General features: G+C 55.7%; 1 protein-coding gene and 1 long non-coding RNA gene across 4 annotated transcripts in view; both read left to right on the plus strand.

Annotated features, from left to right (window-relative positions):
- Nucleotides 1-17,929, plus strand: part of LOC121019963 (uncharacterized) — a 22,593-nt gene extending 4,664 nt beyond the window's left edge. Inside the window, exons 2-3 of the long non-coding RNA XR_005785836.1 lie at nucleotides 14,723-14,725; nucleotides 17,919-17,929. This is a non-coding gene — a long non-coding RNA (uncharacterized LOC121019963). The remainder of the gene's footprint in view (nucleotides 1-14,722; nucleotides 14,726-17,918) is intronic.
- A 4,033-nt stretch (nucleotides 17,930-21,962) lies between these two features.
- The window catches only part of PHACTR3 (phosphatase and actin regulator 3), a 217,605-nt gene continuing 216,712 nt past the window's right edge, over nucleotides 21,963-22,855 (plus strand). For all 3 annotated transcript variants that reach the window (XM_040459800.1, XM_040459801.1, XM_040459803.1), the window contains exon 1: nucleotides 21,963-22,469. In XM_040459800.1, coding sequence (XP_040315734.1) covers nucleotides 22,352-22,469 — 118 coding nt within the window. In that variant the 5' untranslated portion in view covers nucleotides 21,963-22,351. The remainder of the gene's footprint in view (nucleotides 22,470-22,855) is intronic.

A 22,855-nucleotide genomic window follows, 5' to 3' on the forward strand; every position in this document is an offset into this window, starting at 1 on the left:
GGGGGCCGCGCCCGGGAGCCCGCGCCCTGCCCTCCGCCGCTGCGGGGCGGCCAGGATGCCCGCCCCGCCCCCCCGGCCCAGAGGTGGGCGCCTCCTGGCTCGGGCCGTCCCTGCAGCCGAGGCGGGCGACCCCGTCCCCAAACAAGGGCTGTGGGCGCAGTGGTCCGACGCTGGCCTTGGGGTCTTGGGGTCCGCCGTCGGGGTTTGGAACCCACCACGGCTGGCCGCGTGTCCTGCGCGCGTGGCATTCGCCTCCGTGGCCGCATCTGTAGAATGGGGGCGAGCGAATGCTTGAGTCTTGGGGCAGTAGTTGGGATCACATGAGCAGCGCCCCCCACCCAGTAAGAGTTCCACACGTGTTCCATTGCTCCCCTCCCCCTCCCCAAGGAGGACAGCGGGGGGCGGGGGGGGGGGCACCACCTGTGTCCGGCAGGAGAGGCCAGGGCCCCTGCAGGCAGACACCTGGTCCTGGAGCGGGTTCAGCTGAAGTTAAAGGGACAGGATCTCCGGAGAGGGGCTGAGGAAGCTGGAAAATGGTGAGGGCATCACCTGGCCGGGAAGAGGCTCTGGGACTGGGCTGGGGCTCAGCTGTCCAGGTGAGGAGGCCAGAGAGTGTGGCCCGACCGCAGTGGCCGTTGACCCATTTGGTGATCAGAAGGCTGAACGCTGTTGGGGCAGAGGAGACTCAGGCCACTGTTTCCAGACTGGCCGCTTGGTGAGAAACTGGAAACACTTATTGGGGGCTCTCTGCCCCCCCCCCCCCCCCCCCCATTTTTCGTTGTTGCAACTCTCCCCTAATTACTACTAGCATCTAGTGGGGAGGAGCCTGGGACCCTGCTAAATGTCCTATGATGCCCAGGACCCCACAAAAGAGAAAAAAGAATGATATAGTACACAGTGTTAGTAGGGCAGAGGCTGGGAACTGAGATACACAGAGTCAGGGGGTCTAGGAGGGAACAACAGGGATTTGGGATCAGCAGGTGTCCCATGACAGCCTGCTTCGCCAAGCCCTCTTGGTGCCCTGAGGGTGAGAAGCCTGAGACTGAAGCTTTGGGGCACTGTTGAATCCATCCGGCCTGAATACCAAGCACCCACTACTCGTAGACCTTGTGTCGAGCCCTGGGGGTTCAGGCGGTGACCACCAGTGAGATGCCCCACCCAGGGCACTCGACCTCTAATAGGGACAGAAATGTCTTCACCCCTTGCCTGCACATAGGAGGTGCACAGTGCGGGCCTCCTCCCAGAAAGCAGCGTCCCCCGCCCCCACCTTTGGGTGCTGAGTTTACAGCAAGGTGTATATGGGGTTGGATTTTGAAAAAGGACAATTCAAATCCTGACCTCCGGCAGCTCGGCTGTGTATTCAGAGCTCTCACCGTGTATGAGCTGCCTGTGGACATTACGAACTCATTCCAGTTGTTGGACGTGTTTTAAATAGTTCTGTGCCTTCTGTGTAGGCCTTGAAGGATGGCAGGGCTCAGCCTGTGCTAACCCACTTTCACCAGGGAGAAAGCCAACTGCTTAGGGAGCGGGTCAGCAAATGTTTGCTCATCACTGAAAATGGCTCAGGTGCTGCCCTAGATGCTGGGTGTGCAGCGGAGGGCAAGGTCAGCTTCCTGCCCTCAGGGAGCTTTTATTCTAGCTGGCGGGAGACAGATAACAGGCAGAGGAGCAAAGAAGACAGTACAAGAGAATCCCTGTGCAGAGAAGGGCTGAGAAGAAGGGCTGAGACCAAGGGCGGGTGACTGAGGATTGGGGCTGCCTGAGCCGGGCGGGCAGGGAACGTTCTTGGAAGAGCGATATTTGGCTGCGGGCTTGACTGGGGAGAAGCATGGAGCCCTGTGCCTGTGAGGAAGGGGGTGCGGGCATTGCTGGCAGGAGGAAAGGCGCCCTGAGATGGGGATTAGGGAATGGGGAACATGAGGGTCACTGGGGCTGCAGACCCATGGGCGAGGGGAGGGGAGGCAGGCAGGTGGACCCCGGACCCCCTCACGAGCTGTAGGGCCTTCCCAGGTGCAGTCTGAGGCCCTGGGGGAAACTGCCTCACCTGCCGTGTCTGGAAGTCACGGGGCTGTCCTGTGGCAGAAGGCTCTTGGTGGGGAGGGGAGACACCTGCTGTCCAGAGGACAGAGACGGGGGAGGTGAGCAGCATTGTGGCCTTGTGTGCTTGAAACTGAATCTGGGGTGAGTGGGGGGTGGTGGGGGCTCCGTTTCCGGCCCTCAAAGGCATTGAGGAGAGGCTGGTGGGGGAGCCACCCCAGTTGGACGATGACGACGTGTGGTGTGGGCTGTGGAATATCTGTGTCTGGAGCTTGGGGCATGGGTCGGCCTGGGGCCCCCAGTCTGAGATTGATCAGGGTGGGGCTGGCACCTAAAGGAAGTCACCGGGGAGGTGGAAAGGGCCTGGGGCAGAAGGGGCTGAATTTCTGGGTTTCAGCATCGCATCAGATAGGACCCGGTCCAAATGCCAAATTTTGGTTTAGAGCAAGGGTCCAGGGAGCCAGGGTAGAGCCTGGCTGTGTGTCCACAGCTGTGCATTTTTTTTTTAAATGTTTGTTTAATTATTTATGAGAGAGAGAGAGAGAGAGAGAGAGAGAGAGAGGCAGAGAGGGAGACAGAGAATCCCAGGCAGGCTCTGCCCTGTCAATGCAGAGCCTGATTCAGGGCTCAGACTCACAAACCGTGAGATCGTGACTTGAGCCCAAAGCCAGAGTCGGACACATAACCGACTGAGCCACCCAGGCGCCCCCACAACTGTGTGTTCTGATGGCCAAACCTTGGGACATAAGAAGCCAGGAGCCTAAGGAGCCAGGAGCCGGAGGACTCCTCCCACTGCTGCTTGGAGCTCAGCTCCCCGAGGCTACCCCCTGGAGCCTGCTTTGGGTGTATCCTAATTCCCAACCTTAAAGGGATAATGTGCTATTTCTGTGGCCAGAGCCACTTTAATTTAGGAATGAATTAGCCACTCGTTCTTCCAGACTTCAAAGTCTGATTTGGAAGCACTGACTCGTAATGGGATATTTCTGCACCAAATGAGGTTCTGTTTTTTTGTTGTTTTGTTTCGTTTTGAAGGCAAAGGCATGATCGATGAGACCTTGACACGCCCCAGCTGATGGTCCTTAGAAGTTGTGGCTTTAGGGGCTGGGAAAGGCAGCTGGGAATGTATGCCTTGTTTCCCTGGCTCAGCTCAGAACTCAGAGTTAGGGCTGGACCAGGCTCCCCCAAAGCAGTAACCCTGAAGACCGGGTTAGGGTGAGAGCTGCCCAATTCTGTTGAAGTCAGGATGACAGCCAGCTGTCCAGAGCAGGCTGTGGGGCTAGCTAGTGACTGGATCTCAGAAGCGAGAGGAGTGTTTGTGCATGCAGGACATTGGAAGTCCACAGCTGGGTGGCTCAGTAGTCCAGGGCTTGGGCTGGGTCACGTTGCCAGCCCTTGAACCCATCGGGGTGGCTTGGGACCGGGCTGGAGCTGGATGGCAGAGGCCAGGTACGGAGTGCACATCTCTCCGTAGCCAGGCCCGAGACCCCTGGAAGAAATCAGGGCGATGCCCGCAGGAGAAGGAGGGTGGGTGTCGGACAGCACAAACACCAGCGTGTTTCCAGCTGCCCCCCAGCAGTGTGGGACCCCACGCCTGTGCTCACCTGACCTCCATGGGTGTGGAGCCCTCCCGCGGGCCCCGGCCCTCTCTCCTGGGACAGGCGTGTGCTTGGAGGCAAAGGCAGTTGTGACCTTCAGGCAGCAGAGGCCCTGCCAGGGTTCACCATCCAGCTTACCACTTCCCCTCTCCTGCCGTCACCTGCCCAAGGGGCCCTTTTCTCTCTGCTTGTCTCTCGTCCCATGGGTATCTGCCACGCTGTTACCTTAAATGATAGCTGTCTGCTGATGAACTTAGCCAGAGGACCTTGTTGTTCACTCCATTTCTGGTTTTTTATTTAATGTTTATTTAGTTTTGAGAGAGAGAGAGAGAGAGAGACAGAGACAGAGCGCGGGCAGGGGAGGGGCAGAGAGAGAGGGAGACAGAATCGAAAGCAGGCTCCAGGCTCTGAGCTGTCGGCACAGAGCCCAACACGGGGCTCGAACCCATGAACGACCTGAGCCGAACTCGGATGCTTAACTGACTGAGCCACCCAGGTGCCCCACTCCATTTCTGTTTTTTTTTTTTTTTAATTTTTTTTATTTTTTTTTTTTTTTTTTTGAGAGAGAGAGAGTGCCAGCAGGGGAGGGGTAGAGAGAGAGGGAGACGCAGAATCCGAAGCAGGCTCCAGGCTCCACGCTGTCAGCACAGAGCCCGACGTGGGGCTCAAACCCACGAACTGCGAGATCATGACCTGAGCCGAAGTCGGATGCCCAGCTGACTGAGCCACCCAGGCACCCCTCCATTTCTGTCTTAAGGGCAATGAGTGACCCTCAGGCTTTGGAACAGGTCTGGCCTATGGTTGGCACTCAGTGAATATTTGTTGGATGAAGCATACATAGTGTATCCTCCTGTGTAGGCAACAGGCTTCTCTGGGGGAAAATATAATTACACTGGTATTTCAAGACTGCCTTCTCCAAGGGAGGAGTGAAAACAGTACAGATAAGGAAGCACTGCTCTCTGTTTCTCCCTTACCCCCCAGAGGTAACCCCTCTATGACCATTTCCTGTGTTTCCCAGCAGACCGTCTTGACTTGTGTATGTGGGTCTCAGAAAACGCACACTATCGTTTCCTGTAAGTATTTTAAAGAAATGGCATCTGAAGACAGTACATCTTGTTCTGAAATGTATTGTTTTTGCTCACCAAGGTGTCTTGGAGGTTTATCTGGGTTAATAGATTCTTTCTAATTGCTTTAGAATATTCCACTGCTGTTTCGGTCTTTCCGCTGCTGCTGGCCTCGGAGATCGTTCTCAGATCTTCTGTGTTTTAGGCAGGGCCACGGCGAGCGTCCCGTGTGCACACGCTTCTCTGTAGGGCACGTTTTAAGAAGTGGAATTTCTGGGGCATAGAATGCACACATTTTACGTCGTGTTTGGGGTGGCTGAATTGTTTCCCAAAGGGGCTGTGTTGTTCCCAAAAGCAGGTGCCTGTGTCTGCAGCTATCTTGAACTGTTCAGATCCTCACGTTTTGTCAGTTCTACAGAAAAAGTGTGGAACTTCCTTGGTTTAATTTGTATTCCCTAGATTGTTAGAGAGGGTTTTTTTTTTTTCCCTTGAGCAAGAGAGAACACACGTGCGCATAGGGGCACGGGGCACAGGGAGGGAGAGAGAGAAAATCTTAGGCAGGCTTCATGCTCAGTGGGGAGCCTGACTCAGGGCTTGATCCCATGACCCTGGGATCATGACCTGAGCTGAAACCAAGAGTTGAATGCTTAATGGGCTGAGCCACACGGGCGCCCGGAGAGAGGGCTTTTTTTTTTTTTTTAATGTCAATCAACCATTTTGTCAATTTCTGTGAGTTACCTCTCAGTCTGTCTTGCCTGTCTTTTTATGGGGTTGTTAGTCTTTTTCTAATTGGTTTGTAAGAACCGTGTGTTGTTTCTAACCCTCTACTTGCTGAAGATACTTTTGCTGTCTCTGTGGCTCAGCTTTTAACTTTGTTTATAGTGCCTTTAGTGGAGCAAAAATTTTTAGGGTTTTTGTTTTTTCAGATATGATTGACATAGAACATTATATTAGTTTCAGGGGTACAGCGTGGGGATTGGATACATGTAGACATTGCAGATCCCGAAAGTCTAGTGACCATGCGTCACCTCACATAGTGACAAGTGTTTTCTTGTGATGAGAACTTTTAAGATCTACGTTCCTCTCCTTCTTTTAAAATTTTATTTATATTAGAGAGAGAGAGAGAGAGAGAGGGAGAGAGAGGGAGAGACAGAGCACGAGCAGGGGAGGGGCAGAGAGAGAGGGAGACACAGAATCCGAAGCAGGCTCCCAGCTATCAGCACAGAGCCCGACGCGGGGCTTGAACTCCTGAACCGTGAGATCATGGCCTGAGCCGAAGTCAGAAGCTTAACCCGCTCACTGAGCCGCCCAGGTGCCCCAACATCTACCTTCTTAGCAACTTTCAAATCTGCAGCCTGGTGCTGGTAACTACCCTCACTATGCTGTATGTTACATCCCCGAGTTTTTAGTTTTGATGGAGTAAAATTTATCAAGCTGCTTCTTTAAGTCTTTGCTTTATGTTTCTTAAGAAATCTCTTTCTGCCTCCAGCTTAGAGTGAATACCCTTCCTAGTTTATCTGGGATGGTCCTGGTTTTAGGACCAAAAGTCCTGTGTCCCTAGAATCCCTTGATTCCCCAGCCAGGGTAGCTGGTCATAAACATGTTTCCTTTCAATGGCTGACTAGCTGTTTCCTTCACAGTTATGTTTCTCATCCCCTGTAATTTACTTTTGTGAAGAGTTTGAGGTAGAATCCAGATTTTTAATAGGGATTTCCAGAGTCAGAGAGTTTAATCCAGGGAGCTACTGACTCTGGTGAAAGTCTCCTACGTTAGCACAGGAGGAGAGGTGGTCTTGAGGGGTGGTAGGGGGCTTTGGACACAGATCACAAAGCAGATCATGTCTTCAGTATCATCAGTGGAAGTGGGTTTTGGGCAAGAGTTCTCTGATTTCATATCGTACGTGACTTACCGATATGGTTACCTTTTGGTTGTGCGTTTAATAAATCCCTGTTACTGAGGAGCAGCAACCCAAAGGGGCCAGCTGTTCAGAGAATCCCAGATGTGCCTCCTCGCTAGTTTTGAAGGCCCGCCCCCCCCCGGACGGAGACCCTCCCCACATGCCCACCAAGATAAGCATCCTTGAGACTTGACTCCTGGTAAACCCAGGGCATGGGGTCCCTGGATCCCTCTTTTGTTTGAGCTCCGTTAAGGCAACCTGCTGCATCTGGGATTTCTACCAAAATTGTTGCAGGAAATTCAGTTTTAAGGGAACAGTAACAGCAACGGTGCATACCCCTCGCCTCAGACTGCTTTGAGCCGGACTGGGGGCCTGGCTGGGATTATATGATGGGGCCCGCGGGGCCCTGGCAGGCTCAGGTCTACACCACACGCGTTGCAGTTGTGGGGGGGGGGGTGTGGGCCTTTGTAGGCCGGTGGCCTGGAGCACCTTGGAAGGTGTTGATTTTGTGTCGCTGCGGTATTTCCAGGGAAGGTGACTGGTTCCACCTGCCCCTGGGTACGCTCGAATACGTGTGTCTTCATGAGGCCTTCCTCCGGGCGGAATCCAGCCGCCCTGGGTCCTCAGCGCTGGGACATCGGCTCTGAGTCTCCCCGTGTGGGCTGAAGCTGGGCCGCGGCGTGCGGGTGGCAGATGGCGGGAGATGGTCGGACGTCTCAGCCTCCACGATCCGCGTGAGCCAGTCCCTACAAGTCTCTTCGTATATGTCTACGGATCTCCTGTCCGTTCCGTTTCTCTGGAGGACGCTGGCGCACGCAGATGGGCCGCTAGTTTGCTGGGAGTCACCCTAACAAAATACCGCAGACTGGGGGGCTCACACACCGGAAAATAGATTTCTTACGGTTCTGGAGGCTGGAGGTCCAAGATCAAGGTGTTGCAGGCTTGGTGTCTTTTGAGGCCTCTCTCCTTGGCTTGCACTTGGCCGCCTCCTCACGTGGCCTTTGTCCCCTGGGCATGCCCCTGGTGTCTCTCCACATGTCCAGATTTCCTCTGCTTCTCAGGACACCAGACAGACTGGTGATCAGGCCCCACCCCAAGGGCCTCATTGTAGCTTAATTACAGCCTTAAAGGTCCTGTCTCCAGAAATAGTCACGCGCTTAAGTACATGAATTTTGCAGGGACACAGTTCAGACGGCCGGGGCTGTGGGCTTCAGATCCTTGCCACACGGGCTTTGCATGGGAGCGTGGGTCCCCAGAGGCGGCGTCCCGAGAGAAACAGACTCACGTTCTGTCATCCTCGATGCTCTGGCCTTGGAAGTCCCCCAGATTCAGGGGTGGGCGCTGACGCCCATCCCCCAGTGGGGGAGGTGCACGTGAGGTGGGCGTATTTGGAACTTACCATCTGCCACGCTGTCCAAATGACCCCTTCCTCTCGCTGCACCAGTCCTAACATACTGTCTTCAAAAATTAATTCTAGTTAGTTAGCATACAGTGCAATATTGATTTCGGGAGTCGAATTCAGTGGCTCATCGCTTACATCTGATACTCAGTGCCCGTCCCAACGAGTGCCCTCCTCAGTGCCCACCCCCCATCTAACCCATCCCCCCCGCCCCCTTCCCCTCCAGCAACCCTCAGTTTGTTCTCTGTATTTAAGAGTCTCTTGTGGTTTGTTTCCCTCTCTTCTCTTTCCCCCCTTCCCATAAGTGTATCTGTTTTGTTTCTTAAATCACAAATGAGTGAAATCGTGCGGTATTTGTCTTTCTCTGACTTACTTTGCTGAGCATAGTACGTTCTAGCTCCATCCACGTTGCAGATGGCAAGATTTCATTCTTTTTGATGGCTGAGTAGTATTCCACCGTGTATATATAAACCACATCTTCTTTATCCATTCATCAGCCGAAGGACACTTGGGCTGTCTCCATATATTGTTGATAGTGCTGCTATAAACATCGGGGTGTATGTGCCCCTTCGAATTTATGTTTTTGTGTCTTTTGGGTCGATACTAGGGTGGCTGTATTCTTAGTTTTCTGAGCAACCTCCGCAGCAGCTGGACCGGTTCGCGTTCCCACCAACAGTGCACGAGGGTCCCCCTTTCTCCGCATCCTCGCCAGCACCTGTTGTTTCTTGTGTTGTTAATTTTAGCCATTACCGACAGCGAACACGCACCCTTCTTAAGTCCGGCACAGCCCTCACCCCTGTGTGTAACTGGGCGAGAAAGGGTTGACTGACCCAGCCTGTGTGCTTTCCTTTAAGGGCCTGCTTGCAAGAACAGTCCCCACCGTCCTCTAACTGACCAGAGCTGCTCAACCGTCTGCACAGGCAACGCGGTCTGTGCCGAACCCCCTGCTTTCCTTCTGGGGCTCTGGCCGGTGGGCAGAGGGGGCGTGTGGAGCCGGCCGCCAGTGCTGGCCCTGGGCGCTGGGTCTCTAAGGGGCCTCCCTGGGAGACAGCAGTTCACGGGTGTTGTCAGAACTTGTCGCTGGAGGAGGTGGGTGCGGTTGGTCAGCATGCCTCCGTGGGGAGAGGATTCTGGAAGCTTGTGCCCGGTCTCCCCTGGGCTTCACCCCGCATACCTTTTCCTCTGCTCATTGTGCTCTGTATCCTTTTACGGTAATACGTCATGGCAGTGAGTGTGGCTGTATCTAAGCGTTCTCCTGGTGAACCCCACCCTGGAGGTGGTCTCGGAGACCCCCGTACTCTAGTCCTCGGTTTGCTGTCTTGTTAATGACCCGTCTTCCCTGCCCAGTGTCTGGCCTGTTGTAGCAGTGACGTGCATAGCACGCAGAACGGTGCCTGGTGCATAGTAGGTGCGTCATAAATTCTGTGGCCCTACCAAGTACACGGGCAGCAGTCAGTGGTGGGAAACCTCTTCTTTCCTGGCCCCGTGGAGAGAGCCGTCCTCAGGTTTTCCTTCGGGTGGCATCTGTTTTGACGCAGAGCCTCTGGCGTCTCCCCAGAGGGGACCTGTTTGGCCCACGAATCCCCAAATTCAGTAGCAATGAACCTTCACAGGTGGGAGGCAGGCTTACGGCCTCTTCATATGCATCACCGCGTGGCTCCCGTGTTCTCCTGAAAGCACATTGCATTTTTAGAGTGTGTTGAATTATTTACGTACCGTTTCTACAGGAAAACTTGCACTGGGGGTGTGTAGACCTACAGGGGCCCTACTCTCCGGGACGGTCCCCGTGCCCTGTATATGAGTTACCTAATCAAAGCGTCCCTGCCTTTCCTTGTCGCACCCTGTGCACCCCGACCCATTCCTTCCGCCCCAGGCCTGGTCTCTCGGAAGGTGGACAGGTGTCCTGCTGGCTGAGGACTGTGCATCACAGGTTTTCACGGTAGTTCTCTGCCGCTTCCCCAAAGAGCAAGAACTAAAAATAGGCTGCTTAGACAGGATAAGAACTGTATCTCCCGCTTGTGAGCGTCCAGAACCGCCGTGTGAGCTGAGCGGGATCCGTCGTCCGTGAATCTCTTTAACTGCTGTAATTCACGCTCACTCAGCTAATGAAGATGTCCGAGGCTTGCTGCAAATTTCCATTCTATTTTTGTTTTAGTGACTTTGCTGTCTGTGCTTTTTTCCTGCTATGATGCACAAAAAATCATGGCAGATTTTTACCTCTCGGTTAAACATCAGGATGATAAAAAAAAATAAGAAGAAATATCTCTCCTAAGTGTAGATTCAAGTGATTTCAACGTGGAGAATTATGGCCGCGGGTGAAACTGCAAAAGCTTCACCCTTAATGCTTGCACTGGGTTTTCGTGGGAGTCCCCAGAGCGTGGGACCAGAGGGAAGTCACCCTGCAGGGACAGCGGTCATCACGCTGGCCAGGGCCAGACTCCAGGCTGAGTGCTGACCTCGTTCATCTGTGTGGGAGCTGTGACCTCACGCCACAGAGGAGGAAAACAGGGTCTTGGGGGGACCGAGGAACTTGCCCAAGACCTCACCGCTGGTGGTGCTGCCCTTGAACCTGGGCAGTCGGCTTCGGCAGACTCTGGGTGCCCAGCCGTTTGCTAGCCCACTCTCGAAATTTACGCTCTCTTCCTTCTGTTCTGGAAGACAGGACTAGCTCTTAGTGCCTCATTCGGGAGTCCTTAACGGATGACCCACTTCCCGCTGCCCCTTGGAGGTGCCTGCTTTGGAAACGAGGAGGCTGGTGGCAGGGAAGAGCCGTGCTCCACACCCGGACGCTGTGTGCCCCGCAGGTGGGGTGTCACAGGGGTCCTCTATGCCTGTCCTCCTCTGTGGTGTATTCCCTTTGTCCGAGTCTCGAGTGGACCTCGGACGTGAATGTAAGTCTCTTCTGGGCATCGTGTCTGCAGGGTGGAGGGGTACAGCAGGGGAAGGAGCCTTGGGCTCAGGCGGGTGGCTGGTTCCCGCTCTACCCCTGACCTTGTGTGTGGGACCTCCCCCGCCCGAGCCTTGCTGTCCTGGTCAGTGCAGTGTGACACAGAGGCAGCGTCCTCAGCCACTCGGGAGGATGAAAGAGAAGATGTGTGTATTTGTTTTCTACGGCTGCTGAAACAAATCACCGTGAACTTCGCAGCCTAGAACAACACCTATTTATTTTCACCACCTTTTGTGGGTCTGAGTCCGGTGGGCTCGACCGAGCCCCTACCCTGGGTCCCAACAGGGCAAAATCAGGTATCTGCAGGCCTGTGCTGGTTCCTGGAGCTCTGGGGGAGAATCTGCTTCCTGCTCATGCGGGTTCCTGGCAGATTTCATTTCCGTGGGTTGTAGGACCGAGGTCCCTGCTTTCTTGCTGGCTGTTGGCTTCTGGAGGCCTCTGCGTTGCTCCCCAGCTTGTGCTTCCTTGAGGCCAGCAGGCCGGGGTGGGGTGGGGGGGTGGTGGGCGAGACCCTCTCACAGACTCCACGTCCCTCTTCCCTCCCCTCTGCCCCCTCTCTCTTCCTCTCCTGCCTTCCCCTCTGCTTTGAAGGGTTCCTGTGATTGCCCTGGGCCATCCGGATGATCCAGGATAATCTCCCTGTCTTCACGTCTGTCGATTGTAGCCCTGATTCCGTCTGCTAAAGCCTCCAGAGCAGTGCCTAGAGGGGTGTGTGATTGAGTAGCCAAGGGTCAGGAGCCCCGGGGGATTAGCATTCTGCCGTCCACACTCTGGGTAAGTGGATTAGCCCAGGGTCTGGCCCACAGTGAGCTGCTCAGTACGGATGGGTGAATGGGGTGAGGCGAGCATGTGGGACCAGGCTGCCCCAGCGGCACGAGTTACGGGGGCGTGGCGGCTGAGTCCTGCAGCGAGGAATCCTAACATGGAGACGAGACCTCCCTCTACCTACAGAGCACACACATCAGTTGTTAATGATCTGTTTTAATAGTAATGGTGCATAGGATTTTTTTTCTTTCTTACAGTTTTAGCTGCAAGGTGCCTCTGAATAAGGAGTTGCCTGGATATGGTTACAGTGCATCTGGTTCTGCCCACCTGGCTGTAGTTCCCTGACCTCCAGCTTGGCTGCAGCGTCTCCATGCACCCCCTTTGTCCCCTGGCCCCTTCTTGCCTCCCTCCACTTCCGTCTTCCGCCTGGTGGCCCCACAGCCTCTTGAGAGAAGGTAAATCCTGTCTGTCTCCTGTCTGGAGACCCTCCTGGGTTTTCCATTCCCCCCAGGATAAAATCCACGCTTGACCCCATGGGCCATGAGGCCCTTTGTTCTGGGGCCTCTCCTGGACCCCCACCACTGCCTGCCACCCGGCCCTTTCTCAGCTGCTGAGACTGCGCAACCTCAGGGCCTTTGCAGATGCCGGTGTCAGGAGCACCGTCCCCTTCCTCACCTCCCACCCCTGCCCCCTGCACAACGCCTGGCACTTACTATGTAATGACTAGCAAGGAAGCGAATCTGCGAATGAGCGAATCATTGGATCAGACCCAACCCGGGCCTTATGTTCTCAAGGGTGTTTCTCATAGACCAAGCCTGGTGGGTGTGTGTGGTCTTCAGGCCCCTGCCTTTCTAAGTGAAGGACCAGCTTCTCGTCTTCACCATGTGTTACAGGCGGTGCTGGGAGCAGGGGCCAGCCCCACTGGAGATCCTTGCACTCTTACCCTCTCCTGCTGACTGTCTCCTGGGGCCCGCTGCCCTAAACCCCTGAGGCTCCATTTCTTTCTTTCTTTCTTTCTTTCTTTCTTTCTTTCTTTCTTTCTTTCTTTCTTTCTTTCTTTCTTTCTTTCTTTTTTTTTTTTTTTCTATAAACCCAGTTAGGAGTTTATTTTTTATTTTTTAAATTTATTTTTGACAGAGACAGAGCATGAGTGGGGGAGGGGCAGAGAGAGAGGGAGACGCAGAATCGGAAGCAGGCTGCAGGCTCTGAGCGGTCAGCACAGAGCCCGACGCGGGGCTCGAACTCCCAAACCGCGAGATCGTGACCTGAGCCGAGGTCAGACGCTCAACCGACTGAGCCACCCAGGCGCCCCTCTGAGGCTCCCTTTTATGCCGTGGTCTGAATGGACGCACGGGTCCCCTGAGGAGCCCTTGTAAAGAAGCAAGAGGGTCAGAAGGCCCCAAAACTGCGTTGTGAATCACCAGGAGCGGTCTCTGTCGCACCCCAGAGGCTGGCTGACTCAAGTGTCCCCTGCTGAGGCAGAAACGAATGCTGTCTCCCCACAGGCTGCCGAAATCCCTGGGGCTGGCACTACCATTCCAGACTGGAGCCTGCCGGGGGGGCTCCCGAATCTGGTTGCCTGAACGATGGCTCCCCCAAATACGGAGTCCCGTAGACCCACCAGCTTTACGGCACACGTCCGTTGTGGTGAACGGCGGGTTCTGAAAGAGACCACGGCTTCTCTGAGAATACAGACGGAGCCAGCGTTATTTATGGGTTTGTGCAAGTGGATTCTTGGGATTCTCACCGCAGCTACAGGACTTATGATGTATTTTTAAAGCACTGCCCATAAACCTAGTGCTATAGATTTTCTGTAATTTATAGATCGGGCTCGATGCCGTGTTTGAACTGTTACACCGTAAAGCACTTGGTCTGCTGTTGCTGCGACAAGCTGTTGGTGACATAAATCCGTGCTCTGGTTTCGGTCAATGAGCCCGGCTCTGCCGTCTCCTGTGGGAAGACAAACATGTCTCTTTAGCATATAAATCTGGTAAACATATTAAAATGTACACATTCTGTTGGAGGAAGGATTGAGTGTTTGGGTGACAAAGACCATTCTTTAAACACGAATTACCTTTTCTTAGAAGGAAAAGGGTGAGACGGGCTGACAGCTCAGGCTACGGGCACGATCGCAGGACAGAAGTACAGACTCCCCCTCTTCTTTAACGTTATAAATCCTGCAGACGTTTCACGATCTCCTGCTTCTGAAAGAAATGAAAGCGTCTCTCGTGGGGGGTGTGGGGGACCCCCCTCTCCTAGAGCAGCCCAGAATCCCGTGTCCGTGCGCTCATGGTGATAGGAGCCTGTGGACGACGTATGGTGCCTGGGCGTATGTGTGTTGGCGTGAGTGATTCGGGCATCCTTGCATTATTCTGCAATGTAGCCACCTGCCTGGAAAGTAATAGAGTTCCAGGGATGTTCGAATACCTAGATTTCTTTCACTTTAAAAAAGCCGCCGTGTAACATTCCCCAGTTCGGACATGTCCTGGGTCAGCCATTCGGCTTCGAGAGACATTGGGTTCTTTTCAGTATATGTGCCTCGTTCACACCTTCCTGTGTACTTGGGTCCCCGTAGAGAAGATGATTGGGGAATCTGGGTGGCTGGGGTGTGGCATTTTTCATCCCGGCAGAGGCAGCCAGCCCCCTTGCCCCCAGCGTTTGCTGTCCCCCTTGGCAAGTCCGACACGGCCAGGAGGGGGGTCACATTCTGTGTGTGCTTCTGCAAGCACATGGCTTCGTTGTAAGCTGGTGTTGCTGGTGGGTGATTGGGTGGGATGGGGGGGCATCAGGCATGGGCTAGTACAGTGGAAAGATGGTAGGGGTCCTTTCCTGTCCTGTTGCTGTCATTTGTTCGCTCTGGGACCCTTAGTAAGTCGCACACCCCCTTCGTGGTTTGTAAAAAAAGGACAGTTATGCCAGCCTCACAGGATTGTGAAGCGTGCATGTCAGGTTCTCGCGAAGCCGTATGGTTGCAAAAATGCTGCCGTTAAATCTTCGGTCATCAGCATCAGCACCAAGTCGGTGGCTTTCGGGGGATCCAGAAAGCAGGAAGTCCCTGCCTGTCCCTCCCAGGCTATGTTTGATGTGGTAACAGCCTGAGCTCCAGAGCGGAGGACCTGGGCTCAGATCCTGCCTCTGTTATCCGGGCCAAGTACTAAGTAAGCGCTTTGCATCCCACTTGCAAAATGGGGATGTGCTGGGATCTCCCCTATGTGGTCATTTTTAGCACCAGCCGTGTTAATAATCATAAAGCCCTTAGACTGCTCTCTGGCACATACTGAGGGTATGAAGTAAGGGAACACCCAGTAACAATGGCAGAAACTGTAGGATGTTTGCTTCCTCCACGAGAGATCTGGGGGGGAGGCGGTCCGAGGTCTCCGTCTGCAGTGGCGGGCGTTCCGCGGGCACGTGTGGTCCTGCAGGGTCGCGGGTCGGCCGCTGCGGTGCAGACCCCACAGGACGCACCGAGGCAGGAAGCAGGAACCCAGCTCTCAGCAGTGGCCACGACAACAAACGCCTTTTCTGTAAGTGGCCCCGGTTGTGTACCAGTATTTCCTGGAGGCCTCAGACGTCAGCCCCTGTGCGTTCATTAGCTGCAGAGAAGGGCCGCGCCCCCCAAACACACGCACCGAGGGAACTACGTCAGAGTCGGACGTACAGAGGAGGATGGGGGAAGAGGTCACCTGAGGTTTATGGCTTTGAGCTGACCACACACCCCTGACCCAGGTTAGCCAGAGCCCACGGTGGCTGGTTTCTCTTTCCTGCGGGGAGTGCTCGCTTCTCTCCCCTGGTTGTGCTTCCGGCCCCAGATCCATCACCGCCAGCTTTTATGCCCTTCCCTGACCCACTGCGTGTACAAATTGTCTTGCACCGGAAGACACTTTGTGCTGATCGCCCCTGGCACATGGAGACGCGTCCTGTGTGCTCGGCGCTGGGCCGAAAGCCCAGACCCTCAGGCGAGGCTGTCCCTTCCCTCACTTGGACACCGGGCACAGAGGGCCACACAGAGGAAGCGATCGAACCCTGTCTCACGCCCAGGTCTTCAGCTCCTGCCCAGAAGCGCTTCACTAGAGAGCCTGCGGGTGGACAGCACTCCGAGGAGGGCTGGGGGCATCAGAGGAGGTCGGGGTCTCCCACAGCACGTTTTTCAGGCCAGCTCTGGCTGCCGGTGCCTTGCCGTATGGAGAGCACGGTTGGTGAAACAGAGTTTTGCTTGAAGAGAGTTTGCTTGTGTTTTACAAAGAGCCCTACCTGGCATCGCCTGAAGTACCACCCTGGGCAGCCTTATGGGTACGGCCATAGGTAGAGACCCCATCAAGGACGTGGCCCAAGGGCAGAAGAAACCAAAGTGCAAGGCTGGGTCCCCAAGCCAGGTCCAGGAGGCTCCCAGGGTGACGGGTTGGACGCAGTTTCTGCAGAGGCCAGCAGAGGGCGCGGCTCCCCTCCTCACCGCCAGGCTCTGCTGGGGAGCTGTGTCTGGTCCCTCCGTCCCCTTGGCCCTCCAGTCCCCACCCTGGGGTTTGCCCTCTTGTCCCTCTTCTGTTTGTTCCCTAAGAGCTTGGACAGAGATGGCAGCTTGAGCAGGGATTTGCAAGAGATTGAGTTTGCTGGTGTAATTCTGTTCCTGTTCCAGTGTCTTTAACATCCAGCGTTACGTTAGTTTCAGGCGTAGATACAGTGATTGGACAATTCTGTACCACAGCCGGTGCTCCTCATGACAAGTGTGCTCCTCCCTCCCCATCACCTGTTTCCCCCGCACCCTACCCACCTCCCCTCTGGTGACCATTAGTTCCTTCTCAGTAGTTAAGAGTCTGTTTCTTGGTTTGTCTCTTTTTTTTTTTCTTTTGTTCGTTTGTTTCTTAAATTCCCCATGTGAGTGAAATCTTGCCATTTGCGAAATATGCCAGTCAGAGAGAGAGAGAATTCTGTTCCTGTTGACCTGGGCCATGGGGGAGGTGAGCCCTCTGCCCCGGGGTAGGCACCTCACACCCACGTGTGCATCCGTGAGTTGGTTCAACCAACACGTATTTGTTTCCTGGGCACCACGGTGTGCCAGGCGCATTCTCGGGTGAGCAGATTTGACAAAGATCCTCGAACTCATGGCGCTGAAATCCTAGCAGCCCAGTTTCCAGGGCCATCAGCTCTCCGGCGGTCCTCGAACCACGAGGGACCTGGGGAAGAAGTCTGTGGGCTCTCGCAGAAGGAAACCACACCCCGGAATGACCGTCTAAGCGCCTGCAGCCTTATGTTGGTGGCCGGCTGTAAGTCACGATCCCGCCGTTGTGCACTCCGGGTGGCTTCTCACTGTGTTTGGTCGTCAGGGAGTGAGGTCTGCAGAAGCGGAGCAGCCAGAGCTGAAGCCTTGACGGAGGAGGGGGTCTTGTGAGACGCTTGGCTCAGCACTTGTCACTTGGTCCCTGGAGTGAGTGTCACGGGACGGCCGGGCAGGAGTGACCACCATGCTCCTTCTAAGATGAGCGAAGATGCCGGAGCTCATGTCCTTTCATTGTCCCCACGTAAGGGGACAGACGGTATCCGGGGGTCCCGTGGGTGTTGAGCCAAGGCCGCAGGCTCTTCCGACGTCGTGTCTAATGCAGTGTGTCCAAAAGGGGTTCCTTGTCCTCCTGTCCCATCCTGACCCTTCTGCGGCCCTCCCTGCCCAGGAAAGAGCATAATGCCCACCTCGTTGTCAGGATCAGACTTGACGTCCCTGCAGCCCCATAACCAGTTAGTCGCCAGAAAGCAACAATCTGGCCGTGACCTGTGGCTCCCCTCGTCCCATCCTGCCACAGCCCCTCCTTTGCCAACTCGCTGGGGCCAGTCGTGCAGCACGCTGGACCCAGACTCAGCACCCTCAGGCCCGCCCGGATGGTTGCCGGCCTCCCGGTCCATCCCCGGGTGCTGAGGTCCCTTCTCCATCAGCAGCTGGGGGGGGGATCTTCTGGGGACTCACTTCTGCCACCGGCCGCTTGTCACCGTCCTTGGAACAAAATCCAGACTCGGGAGGAACCGCACGGAACACTGCATGCGTGGTCTGTGTCCCGCCCGTGTCTGCAGCCTGGCTCACGCCCTGGCCCCTCACAAGGCCTCCTGCGGGGACTTCAGAGCCCCATGCTGCTCCCCCCTCCTGGCCTCTGCCCAGACAGGTCCCTGGGCCTGCGTCCCGCTGCCTCCTGACTCGTCTGCTTCATCTGTACTGAGTCTTTAGCTTCAGGAAGAGCGTCGCTTTCTCAGCCCAGGCTCCTCCCTGCCCCGGCGAGGCACCCCCGGCGCGGGGCCCGTGGACATCAGCGGATTGACTTGACCTCTTGGTGGTTGTCCTGTGTTCTCGAGACCACGAGCTCCACGAAGCCGAGGACCTATCCTATTTTGTTCACTGCGGTGTTCTGGGAGAGTCATGCCTTTTGGCACAAAATAGACGTTGCCCTGCACACTGTGCGAGAATAGAACCAACTCTAGAGACGCGTGTGGGTGGGATTGCGCGGCGAGGGCTCCAGCCTGATTTGAAGCCCCAGGCAGGGACAGGAGGGGTTTTAAGTAGGATCCCACCCTGCAGACGTGAGAGGTGAACCCAGTCTGCCTTCACATCCAAAGCTCTGCCTGGGTCCCTTCGTGTGCTGTGTTGCTGTTTCCGTCGCGTTCTATTTTTTTAAGCAGCTTCATTGAAATACCGAGCATGCCAAAAAGCTCACCGGTTTTTGAAATTTCCAGTTGTGAAACCCTCACCATAACCTAATTTTAGAACACGTGAAGTGTTTCTATCACCCCCAAAAGGACCGTCAAACTCCTGAGCAGCTCTTCCCTACCCCCGCCCCAAGCTTCCAGCCTGAGGCATCACTACTCTGCCTCTTTGTCTGCAGACGCGTCACTTACACGGAATCATACAATACGTAGCCCTTCGTGTTGGGATTCTCTTTTTCCCCTTGGAATACTGTTTCCGGGTCCATTCGTATTACAGCGGGTTCGGTATTTTATTCCTTTTCGTGACTGAATAATGTTACAGTGGATGGATATGCCACATTTTATGTATCCATATGTCAGTTGATGGATATTTGGGTTGTTTATCTGTTATGCAGCCCTGTTGGTTCCTGTAAGGCTTCCAGAGTGGGCTTACGGGGATCTTGCTGCAGGGAGGGATGGTTGGTAACTTACACAAAGACCCCTGGAGGACATTCTCGAGGCTGGGACCTTGTGCCGACAGCTGCCCTCTGCCCCCCGTGGGCGGGATCCTCCTGCCGGCCTGTCCTGCTCTGGGGCTGAATGCCTTGGAAGGCCAAGGTCTCCCCCGAAGGCATGTACCCAGCGGTCTAGTCTCTATTGACCGGTAGCAGGGGTCACATTTCTGTTTTTTTAATTTAAAGCTTTTTTTTTTTTTAATCATGGAACATTGCAAAGCCAGACAAAAATATAATGACAAGCTGCGTGTCTACCCAGCTCTGACAAATCACAATATTTTGCTAAAGCATATTTTTTAAGAAACTGAATCTTGGTTGTCAGTCTTGTCTTCTCCCTCTCTACTCCTGGAGCAAATGCCAAGCTGCTTCCTTTCATACGCTTTTTTTTTTTTTTCAACTAAAATTTTTAAAAAGTTTATTTATTTTGAGAGAGAGAGAGAGAGAGAGAGAGAGAGAGCAGGGGCGGGGCAAAGAGAGAAGGAGAGAAAGAGATTCCCCAGCAGGCTCCACACTGTCCACGCAGAGCCCGACGCGGGGCCCGAACCCATGAACTGTGAGATCATGACCTGAGCCGAAAGCAAGAGCCGACGCTCACCCGACGAGCCACCCAGGTGCCCTCATAGGCTTTGAAGTCCTGCCCTTACGGTTTGGTAGGGCAGCTGAGTGGCACTGCAGTAAAGAGCGTCTGAAGGGGTCAGAAATTATTGTAGGTGGTGCACGGACGGACATTGGCTTCCGTAGAAAATTCTTTCCATTCTTTGTCCTTCTGGTAACATTAAGAACATCTCTGGGGCCCGAGTGTCTGAATGCCTCTCCTACCATTGCTCATCCCCCTTTTCAGCGAAGCTGGAGCCCGCAGGGGACCTGGCTGTCACGACCCAGTCGGCACCATAGTCCTTCCCGCAGACAACAGAGGGGCCACCTCTGTCGCTGTGGCGATGGTTTCCCTTAAAATGCATGTAGGTGCAAAGAGTTGATTTAAGGAAAAATCTGAAGTCAGTGGCAGCACAGGTTCTGAGCAGGCCAGTCCGAAAAGTGGGAGGGTGGACGGCACGTAGCTGGAACAGCCCTTTCTTCTCTTCTCCGGGACACGCCCCTGGGCTTCCATCCTCCCCGGCCCCGGGCTGGTCCATCGAGGCACCTGCTGCCGGCTGGACCAGCTACAGGCTTCCTGTCTCCATGAGGGAGGAGCTGAAGGTGTGCCTGGTAGGGGTTCCGCAAGCCTGCCCCTGGGGCCAGGACTCAGCCCGGCTCTCCAGGGGGCTGCCTGAGGACCCACTCGTAGAGACCTTGGACGAGAAGCCCTGGCCCTGTCAGTCCTGGCTTCCTGGCAGGCCACTCACCCCTGTGACTTGCCCGCATGTCTAAGGTGGGGACAATAGTTGCTCTCACCTCCTCGGGCGTCGTGAGGAGGAGGCGATGCCTTGGAGTAAAGCGCTCAGCCCGGAGCTGGGCGCATCACCATCTGCGGATAAAAAGTATCCGCAGATACTTTTTTTTATGTGGATAAAAAGTGTTTGGTAAGATGTCCTACCAGTTTCCTCTTTGTTTCATGGTAACATCAGGCGTAACTGTTTTGGGGGTCATCTCTTGGTTTATCGGTGACAGTTCTCAGCTCTACCCTCCCCTGCAATCCTGGAAGACCCATGGTGGGGGGTGTTTCTGCATTTGTCCACTGTTGGATCCCTAATGCCGATGTGGTACCCAGCATGCACTAGACTCTGGAATATTTGAATGATGAATGAATGAATGAATGAATGAATGAATGAGTGAATGAATGTTTTCTCTGGAGGCACCTGCTGCTGACAGCCCAAAGCTGTGCGTGAAGTGAGTATCCATGTTATTTCCCCACATCATGGTTCGGTTCTGTCCTTGGCCCTTCGTTGGGGTTCATCCAGCATTGCCAGTGTGCTCCCCCTACGCCCCAGCCCTGCTTTAGGTGCTGGCCAAATCCAGAGGAACAGCCCTCCGGAAGGTCCCCGTCCCTGTGCTGCTGTCACTGGCTGTGGAACCCCTCTGACCTCCTCCTCTGACCTCAGTTTCATCCCCTGGAGTGGGGAAGCCCCTAGAGCTGTCTAGGGGCTGAGACTGGACCTCTGCCCTGCAGCAAGTCTTGGGTGGGAACGGTGTCCCCCCGTCCCCCCCCCCCCCCCGTGGCCCTGCCATCCGGGCATCTGGTGAAATGCCCTCTCCTCTGGGAACCTTCCCAGACCTGGTGATGGGCCACACCCCATGCTTCTCTCTGCCTTTACTGGGCTTTCCTTTTTTTTTTTCATTACCCTCATGCCTTAGAGGAGAGCTGCCCCCCCCCCCCCACCTCCACACACACTATCTGGGATTGGTGAGAATTGCTCATTAGCACTTTGGAGGACACCTCTGTAAGTGGGAGCCCTTGGGGGGGGGTGTCACCTCCATTGTCTGGCCCATCAACTCCATCAAGGCATCTGGGGGAAGCCCCCCCCCCCCTGGAAGGCACCAGGTACCCCCTCCTGCCTGTCTCCTCCCAGGCAAGGGAGGCCGAGGGCCTGGAGGAAGCAGGGCTGGCAGGGGTAAAACTCCGGAGGGCACCCCCTCCACCCCCCACCCCACCGTGGCGGAGTCTCGGAAGCAGGACCTACTGGCCTTCCATATCCCTAAGGGAGGGCGGGCCAGGGAAACCAGCTGCCTGGAGCTGCGGGGGAGATTAGGCCCTCCCTCCAAGGGAGGCACCCTCAGGGTCTCCTCCCCTCCTGCTGGGGAGGGGAGGAAGTAGGACTGGGAGCCTTCTTGTTTCTAGAGCCCTGCTGGGGTGGGGGTGGGGGTGGGGGTGGGTGGGCAGTGCATAACTCAGGATCGGGGCCCCCACCTCTCCTGGGCAGGACGCAGGCGGCAGGAGGCAGGCGCCCAGGTATTGAGACCCCTCCCCATCACCACGCTGGCTCTCAGCCCCTTCTCTCGTGACGTCATGCTCCTCTCGCGTGGCATGATGGGAGAATCCTAATGTTTTCCAACAGATGCTCCAAGAACAGCTTTCAGATTAAAGCAATTGCAAGAGCAAAGATTTTCCTTTTTTCCCCTTTTTTTCCAGGGGGGGGTGGGGGGTGGGTGGGGGGCGGGAGCGCCCCCAGAAATTCCTGGACATCACCCCCTGCCCCAAGCACGCAATAAACACTGACAAGAAAAAGTTTTTATTTCCTGGTTCAACTTTTTTTTTCCCCTGGAATATAGACTGAAGAATGAGAATAAACACGAATAAATAGCAGAGCGAGGCCGCGCGCGCCGGGATGCGCCTGGCTGCAGCCGCCAGGCTATTGTCTAACCGCCCTGAAGCCAGCCTGGCGTTGTCCCCCCGGCTCCTTCCCTCTCCCTGTCCCTTTTGATTTTCCTTTTTAAAAAGACGCCCCCTCCAGCCCCCTCGCCTGTGACCTTGGCCGCCTCGGATGCTCTGATTGCACGCGCCTTCCTCCAACTTGCCCCCGCGCCGGCCAGGCCCATGGCCGCGTCCGAGGACGGGAGCGGCTGCCTCGTGTCGCGGGGCCGCTCGCAGAGTGACCCCAGCGTCCTCACCGACTCCTCGGCCACCTCCTCCGCGGACGCCGGGGAAAACCCAGGTAACGGGGCCCGGGCGAGGGCGGCCGGGCAGGTGGGCAGGCCGGGGCCAGGTGGCGCCGGGCTCGTCCGCGGCGCCGCTCCGCGCCGCGCTCTGCAATCGGGGAGCCGCGCCAGGACCCGGGCGCTCGGGCGCCGCAGTTCGCGTCCCCGGGAACGCGGCCGGGGCGCCGCGGAGCCCTTTGTCCGGGCTAGAACCGAGCTCGCCGGGCAGAGCCGGGCGCCCCGCATCGGCCCTCCCTGCAGGCTTGGGGGGCGCTGCCCGCCCCTCCGAGGGGCTTCCCTGCCTTGCGTGGCTGACCAGCTGGGGAAGGAGAGTCAGACCTGCGGCCGCCTCCGCCGGCGCCGGCTCGGGGCTCTGGCCCCCTCCCCGCGGCCCCAGCTCCCG

The sequence above is a fragment of the Herpailurus yagouaroundi genome, unplaced genomic scaffold, assembly GCF_014898765.1.
Source record: "Herpailurus yagouaroundi ecotype Mexico unplaced genomic scaffold, PumYag 246, whole genome shotgun sequence".
Classification (NCBI taxonomy): Eukaryota; Metazoa; Chordata; class Mammalia; order Carnivora; family Felidae; genus Herpailurus; species Herpailurus yagouaroundi.